Source organism: Hydra vulgaris, chromosome 03 (genome assembly GCF_038396675.1).
Source record: "Hydra vulgaris chromosome 03, alternate assembly HydraT2T_AEP".
Classification (NCBI taxonomy): Eukaryota; Metazoa; Cnidaria; class Hydrozoa; order Anthoathecata; family Hydridae; genus Hydra; species Hydra vulgaris.
In genome coordinates this window covers 10,323,199-10,332,500 of record NC_088922.1, presented here as the reverse complement: position 1 = coordinate 10,332,500, position 9,302 = coordinate 10,323,199, and the positions used below count along the sequence as shown (strand labels likewise).

The 9,302-nt window shown below is 23.9% G+C and overlaps 1 protein-coding gene across 1 annotated transcript in view; it reads right to left on the bottom strand.

Moving 5' to 3' along the window:
• The window catches only part of LOC136077943 (uncharacterized), a 20,284-nt gene extending 12,539 nt beyond the window's left edge, over window positions 1–7,745 (bottom strand). The window contains exons 1-2 of the mRNA XM_065792302.1: window positions 7,593–7,745; window positions 7,300–7,389 (exon numbers count right to left, since the gene is read on the bottom strand). Coding sequence (XP_065648374.1) covers window positions 7,300–7,389; window positions 7,593–7,635 — 133 coding nt within the window. The 5' untranslated portion in view covers window positions 7,636–7,745. The remainder of the gene's footprint in view (window positions 1–7,299; window positions 7,390–7,592) is intronic.
• Between the last annotated feature and the right edge of the window lie 1,557 nt (window positions 7,746–9,302).

Below are 9,302 nucleotides of genomic sequence, written 5' to 3'. Positions count from 1 at the left end.
GTTGGTATTAGTTTAAAAATTTGACAAATAACAAAACAGTTTTACCAATTTAATTATTAGTAATATTTTTAAATAAGAAAAAAAACACATTGTTTTATTAGTTTAATTAGTCCATGTGTATTAAATCCCTGTGTAATAAACTCACAACAAGAGGTAATTCACTGTAATTCAGGGTGGTAGCCCTCTCAGCTATCAATTTTAAGTTCACAGCAAGAGGTAGTCCTCTGTTATTCAGGGTGTTAGCTCTCTAATCAAGAGATTAGACAATATCAGTTAAGGAATGAACTTAGATTTTCTTAAACAGTACAATTGGCTAGAATTGGCCAGTTTAGACTTTCAAACAACTAAAGACGTTCATATTTGGTGTAGCCAGATTTCACTTTTTTGGAACTCTTCAGACACGTGATAAAACTAGAAACAAAAAAAATTGAAAATAATGAAAACATTAAAAATCTGAAGACAAAAATAAATAAAAAAGCTGAGTCAAGCAAGTCTATCAGTGACTGGTCGCTTATTGTCAAACAGGTTATACAAAAAAAGAAGCCTACAGAGCAGCTGATGGTAATAAATGTAGCCATTAATGAGTTCGATAAAAGAAAAAGAAGAGCAAAAAATGCTATTATTTATAGAGTAGCCGAATCAACAAAAGAAAGCATAGAAATAAAATCAAAAGAAGACGAGTCAAAAGTAAGTTTTTAGGTTCATAAATCAAGGAAGCGTAATACCAAAATTTGTTAGACAGCTGAGATCTAAAATTAATAAACCAGGTCCAATTCTTGTTGAATTAGCTGAGGACATTATTTGCAACACAATATTAGCATCAGCTAAAAAATTGACAAGTAATGTCGCACATAAAGATATTTATCTTAGTCCAGATTTGACTAAGGATCAGAGACTCCAAGACTTTAACCTCAAAACTGAAATAAATAAATTAAATCAAGCAAGAACAGACAATGACCCCTTTTGGTATGGCATCCATGGCAATAAGATCATCAAATTTTAAAAAAATCAAATCAATAAATATCTACATAATTCAGTGTCAGATTGCAATGAAATTAAAAAGCTGTCATGTTTATACCTAAATGCTACCTCTCTCGATAACAAGTTAAATGAGTTAAAAATAGTAATTGAACAATATGTAATTTCTGTGACTGAGACACAGTTTAAAAGTGACTAAGTCATTGTTTAAAGTGATTCAGTTGTAAAAATTGAAAGGTCTGACAGACAAAAAGGTGGTGGTGTTTGTTTATATATATATATAGACAACTCATTAGACTCCTAAATGATCTGAACTAAATTGATGTTGTTCTACGCCCCTGTTAACTAGAACAAGTGTTGGCAGTTGTTTATTTTGATAATGACAAGTATTTACTTGGATGTATCTACAGGCCAAATGATTTTTTGGATATGGTAGAGTTTGATGTAGTTTATGGCCTGGCACGCAAATATATAGACAAAAATAAGTTGAAAGACTTACTTATCATGGGCGACTTCAATTTCCCATTAATCAACAGGTCAAATGGCTGTGTTGATGCAATTTCAAATGAGAATGTAATTGAATGTAAATTTACAGATACTTTAAATGATAATTTTCTTTATCAGCATATTAACATACCGACATTCCAGCTGTCAGATGAATAGCTTGTGAATACCTTAGATTTGGTCTTTACAACTCAATCAGCAATTGTTAACAAAATAGATTCAAAGTTTGTTTTGGGAAACATAAACAGAGGTCATCTAATAATATTTTTCAGTTTCATCTGAAAAGCAATCTGTGACAATAAAAGTAAGCAAAGATGTTTGCTAATTCCAATTTTGAACTAATATCTGATCTAATTTCAAATGTTGACTGAATACAATGCTTCAGTAATAAAAATGTACAAGAAATGTTTGATGAACTAATTTTTTATACTGAGGTTTAATCTGGTAAAAAGATCCGTCGAGAATCCAAAGCTTCTCTACAACTATATGAACAATCAACAAGCAGTCAAAAATTCTATAAAACCATTAAAGGGAGCAAATGTTGAAACCACTCAAAATTCAAAAGATATTGCTGGTATCTTAAACAAAAATTTTCAAGCTGCAGTTGTGAAAGAAAATGATGGTCTACTGCCTTCTTTTGATTTAAGAACTACTAAAACATTCATTATGACAAATGAAGATTTTACATATCAAGATGTCTATCTAAGATTAAAAAACTTAAAAGATAACAAATCAAGAGGTGTTGATAACTTACATTCAGCTATTTTAAAGAATTGTGCATTAGCCTTTGCCATTCAACTTACGTATATTTTTAAAGAGTTGTTCAAAACCAGCAAACTGCCAGTGCAATTTAGATCAGCAAATATCACTCCTCTGTACAAAAAAGGTGAAAAAACCTTAGCAGGAAACTACCAACCAGTATCACTCACCTAAATTGAGTGTAAAATAATGGAAAGTATAATCAGATGTAAACTTGAAGCTTTTCTATTTAAGTTCAAACTAATAGCTAAGCAACAGCACGGTTTTGTTAAAAATAAATCATACTCAACAAATCTACTTGAAACACTTGATTTTATTTCAATCGCCCTAGAGAATGTTAAATCTGTTGATGTTGTTTTTTTGGATTTCACCAGGGCATTTGACACAGTACCACATAAAAGATTGTTGCTTAAACTTACAGCTTATGGAATATCTGGTCTGACAATACAATAGATCAAAGCATTTTTAAAAGAAAGAAAACAAAGAACTGTGATAGACGAAAATGTATCCTCTTGTGCAGAAACTACCATTGATGTGCCACAGGGGTCAGTAATAGGACTACTCTTGTTTGTATTATTTATAAACAATTTGCCTGAAACTCTAAAAAACCTATCCAAGCTGTATATATACATAACAGAATCTAAAAGTGATCTTGGGGTAATCTTGTCAAGCAACCTGGAAATCATGTAATAAAATGCGTAGGCAAAGTCAACCAAATGTAGGATTGGATTTAAAAATGTTGAGAACACTTTATTTTTTTGTGCGACCACTATTAGAGTTTGCAGTGCCTATTCAAAAGGAAGAAATTGATTTTATTAAAAAGAGTCCAATATCGTGCAACTCGATAATCAACTATTAGAATCTTCTAAAAGCTCTCAACTTGACTACCTTGACAAAAAGGAGACGAGGAGATATGATTCAACTTTTTAAGTTCTTTAACGGTTCTAACGATTTGGAAACAATTAAAAAAATTAGTATTCAACAAACTCAAATGAGAGGTCACAGCTTTAAATATGTCAAAAAAATCACTAAACAAGCTTATCGTGAAAACTTTTTATTTAATAGATCAGCCAATTTGTAGAATAGCTTGCCAAGCGTCAACAAGTGAGTTGGTTAAAGCACAATCAGTTAACAGTTTTAAAGCAGGTTTTGATTACTGGATGAGCAGCAATCAAGCAAATTGGCTGTCATAGTGTGTTAATACCACATTCACTGGCTCACACCAGTTACAGCAATTACTAATACTAATACTACTAAATTTGAGACTTTAGTTAAACCCAAGCATTAACTTTAGTTTTAATAAACTTGGATAAATTTTTTTTATCAGAATAAAATTACATATTTTTATTAAATTAGTTTTAAATTAAACCATACATTTTTATCAGAATTAAATATAATATATTGTTCTTTGCTTAAAGCTTAAATTATTAGCACTTTTCAACCAGAAAAATCAATCATTACCATAAAATAAAAACAAAGTAAAACATCCTAATATAAAATAGACATAAAATAAAATTTAATTTTTCATTTATTATTAATTTATATTTTATCATTAAATAAAAAATTTAAGTGAATTTTTTTATTATTGCAATCAAAAGTTAAAAATATAAATATTCTTGTGGTCACAAGATGATAAATAAAAGTTTTTATTATATAAATTTCTTTTATGGTTATCATTAACTATGAAAAATTTTGTTTTCTGTTACTAAATATTTCGATAAAATAATTAGGTTAATAAAGATTAGGCTTTTGTAGTTTTTAATTTTATTTGAGTTTTTTCATAAGTAAATAGCGCTTATATCTAACATAATTGTCATTTAAACTTTTGTAACAAGCTTTTTTACATAATGGTCATTCAAAATAATGGTCATTCAAAAGCTAATGTGGTGTTTTATAAAATTTCTTTTATTTCTTTTATCTTACCACTTATAGAATACTTAAGAATACTTAAAATTTAAAAATAATAAAAAGTTGCTTAATGGAGTTCGCTCTAGGCATATGTAAAATTGATTTATGCATACATAAATTGCCGGCAGCTTAATGCTTTAAAACAAGCCCTGATATATATATATATAATATATATATATATATATATATATATATATATATATATATAAACACACACATATATATATATATATATATATATATATATATATATATATATATATTTATATATATATATATATATATATATATATGTATATATATATATATAATCTATATTTATATGTGTGCATATAAATATACATAATATATATGTATATATATATACATGTGTATATACATATATATATATATATATATATATATATATATATATATATATATATATATATATATATATATATATATATATATATATATATATATATATATATATATATATACATATATATATATAATATATGTATAATATGTATATATATATAATATATATTTATATATGTGTATATACATATACATAATATATATATATATATATTGCAAAATCTTTTTTTTATTTAAACAACAGTTATAAAAAAACCTGGATACGCAACAATCCATAAAAAAAACTTGGACCATTATAATCAAATTAGAAAATAAATTTTTACAAAATATTGAGATTTACCTTTATCTATTCTAAAAATTAGAGTGCTCAATGTTCTTAAAAGAACAGAGCAATTATAAATTAGTAGAAAATCACTTAACAAAAATTTTTCATTTAACACTGTGTTTCATCAATAAAAACTCATCAGAAATGATGAGTCTTTATTAAAAAAATTTTTGATGAGTTTTTTGATGAAACAGTGTTAAATGAAAAAACTTTGTTAAGTGATTATCTACTAATAAATATTTGTTAAGTGATTTTCTATTATATATTCTACTCTATTTATGTTATATTTCTATTATATATTGTATCCTATAATTTATTGTATTATATATTGTTAAGTGATTTTCTACTAATATACTAATATATATATATATATATATATATATATATATATATATATATATATATATATATATATATATATATATATATATATATATATATATATATATATATATACATATATATATATATATATATATATATATATATATATATATATTATTATTATTATATATATATATATATTATTATATATATAAATATATATATACATAAATAAATACATATAAATATATATATATATATATATATATATATATATATATATATATATATATATATATATATATATATATATATAAATATATATATATATATATATATATGGGCAATTATGAAAGACGAAAAAAAAAAGTATATACTGTATATCCATAATTAAGAACTTTAATAATGTTATACTGCATTTTTTTAACATAATATACATGGTTGTTAATAATCATTTATACTTATTTTCTTACATTAATGTTGTCATTTTTGTTGTTGTTTTTAAGCATCAGATTTTTTGTTATGACTGTCACAGCAAAAAAACATAAAAAATACTTGTAACACTTCAAGTAAAAACTATGAAACTCAGCATTTAATAACATCAATATGTGCTAAATACACACACTAAATGATTTTTTTTTATCACCTCATTTGCTGCATGAAGTCTGATAGTCTGAAAGTTGTTTTGTTCAGAAGTGGTAAAAAGTAAGCGTTACAATTGCCATGCTATGTAGAGTTAATTTTTCGAAAAAAGTTTAAGACTTCAATGCTGTAATTTTTACATACTAAATTATATGATAGTATTTCACATTTCTAGAATGTTTCAAGTCATTTCCATTTTCAGTTCATTTCTAATAGCTTAAAAAGTGTCAAATGTTACGACCCCCACTCTTGCAGAATCGCCAAAATATATATATATATATATATTTGGGCGATTCTGATATAAATATATATATATATATATATATATATATATATATATATACATATATATATATATATATATATATATATATATATATATATATATATATATATATATATATACGGTATATATATATACGATATATATATATACGGTATATATATATATACGGTATATATATATATATACGGTATATATATACCGCATATATATACATATATATATATATATATATATATATGCGGTAGTGGTAGAGCGCTCGCTTCATAGGCAAGAGGTTCCGAGTTCGATCCTCACCACAACCCTGGTAGTACCGCGCTCGACTCGTTTCTCCGCGCAGCGACCTTGTTCGTCAAGGTTTGTCTTTCGGAGTTATAGAGTTGAGAGAGGGTTATACCACAAATAAGTAGCCTCCTCATCTGTAGTGACCTTCTTGGCCTTGAGGACGTGAATTAACAAAATATATATATATATATATATATATATATTCCTATAGAAAAGATCTTAAATTAAATAAAGCTATAAGAAACTAAAGAGAAGCAATATACCAAAAAAGAATGCTATACAAAATAGAAAATCCAAACTAAATAAATTTAAAAAATTGAAAATTAAAAACAGAAAAATTTGTCAAAAAAATAATATACCTAAATATTTTACTGCTTTGTTTTCATTATTTTTAGGACATTTGTTATTTTCCAATACCATAACTGATACAAGTGGAGGAAAAAAGCAGATAAAATCATAATGAAATAACAAACATTTTTTGATATACAATTTAGTCGTGATTTTTTTTAGTTAGTATATAAGTAAATACTTTATTATTTGCACTAGAAACACGGACAGTTTGAAAATTTATTTTTCAAATGTTTTTGCTAAACTTTACTATTTTTTCAATTCACAGTAAAGTGAAAAAACTTGCTACTTGTTTTTAAAAAGTTTTTTATTATTCATTTTTTTTAAGTCTTTAATGTAAAAAAATAAAAAGTCATTAACACAATTATTCAAATATAAAATATTTGGTTGTTTTTAGTACCCCCATTAAAATAATGTGCACTTACGTTGGATTATCCAAATGTTAGTTACTGGTTATAGCAATAAATTAAAATAAAGAGCAGCCTCCTCAACTGTAATGACGCCCTTAGTCATGGAAAGACGAATACATTTGAAAAAAAAGCATGTAAACATTACAACTTACTAATTTTATAAACTATACCTTTTACAATACCATCCTTTTTTATTGAATCAGAAAATCCTTTTTTGTTTTTTTGATCTATTTTTTTTATAGTCTTCTTACATTGTTTATCTGAAAATATTAATTTTTTTTATAACAGATATAACTAAATTAAACTTACATCATTAACAATTTATCATTACACTTTAGCTTTAATAAATTTTTTTTTCTTTAAAAAAGATTTTTTTTTTTTAATTTTTTTTTTTTTTTTTTGTTACATTAAGTAAAAAAATACTTTATGCAATAAATGATAAAAAATATAAAAAAAAAATAACCAAATATTTTTGCATCATCTTCTGGAGTTATAGAGCGAACCATACCACTTAAACATTTAATTTCAAATTGTATTTGTTTCTAAACCCTTGTGTTTTTTTATTTATAAATACATTAACTGTCTAAAAAATTTTTTTTATAACAGATATAACTAAATTAAACTTACATCATTAACAATTTATCATTACACTTTAGCTTTAATAAATTTTTTTTTCTTTAAAAAAGATTTTTTTTTTTTAATTTTTTTTTTTTTTTTGATACATTAAGTAAAAAAATACTTTATGCAATAAATGATAAAAAATATAAAAAAAAAATAACCAAATATTTTTGCATCATCTTCTGGAGTTATAGAGCGAACCATACCACTTAAACATTTAATTTCAAATTGTATTTGTTTCTAAACCCTTGTGTTTTTTTATTTATAAATACATTAACTGTCTAAAAAAAATGTTACTCAATAATACAACAATCATTTTAACCAATATATTTCTGAAATGAAAAGTGAAAATCATCTCTGCTAAAACTTAAAAAGTTTTTAAATCCAAGGACATTTATCAATAGTTTAAGTAATAATGTAAAGTAATAACTTAAATTACAATATATATATATATATATATAAATATATATATATATATATATATATATATATATATATATATATTTATATATATATATATTTATATATATATATTTATATATATATATATTTATATATATATATATTTATTTATATATATATATAAATTTATATATATATATAATATATATATATATATATATATATATATATATATATATATATATATATATATATATATATATATATATATATATATATATATATATATATAAATTTCACGATTATATTTCCTCATTTTTACTTTGATACAAAAAAAAACTCACGCTAAAACAAATAAAAAGAAACTATTTGTTATTGTTTTGTTTATTTTGTAAGCAACTCTAGACACATTGCGGAACGCCGGTAACGAATTTATCAATTACAGTAGTCTCTCGTTTAATTGCGCACGCAATTAGTTGCGCATCCCAGTTTATTGCGCGTTTAGGCCCAAAATATTTGTGTTTCAATTTTTTACTGAGTTTTTTTGTTGAAAGTATAATTAGATCAGAAAACGTAACTATTATTTTCCTGTGTTAAGTTATAAACTAGTTTTTATCATTAATTTTTTGAGATAATAATTTTATCATAATGTAAATAGATAAATAATTCGAATTCGAATTTGAATCGAAGTAAATGATAAATCTTGTTTTAAACAGATAATAATAAGTTTTAACGATTTACTGACCGTATGTTTGATGATAGTTGTTCGTAGCTATTCATTAATTTATCGTTGTCGTCTTTTAAAATTGCTTTAGCTTTTTGAAAAGTTTTTTTGAAAGTTTTTTCAATGAGACTTGACTTATCAGTCAAGTCTCATTGAAAAAACTTTCAAAAAAAATGAAAATTTTAATGAGACTTGACTTATCAGTCAAGTCTCATTAAAAAAACTTTCAAAAAAACTTTTCAAAAAGCTAAAGCAATTTTAAAAGACGACAACGATAAATTAATGAATAGCTACGAACAACTATCATCAAACATACGGTCAGTAATCAATGGATAAAAAAGTCAATGGATAAAAAAGTCAAAATGTGATATTTGTAAAACTTAAAAAATTTCAAAACAATTACGTCAATTTAGAATTAGTTAGTAGGGA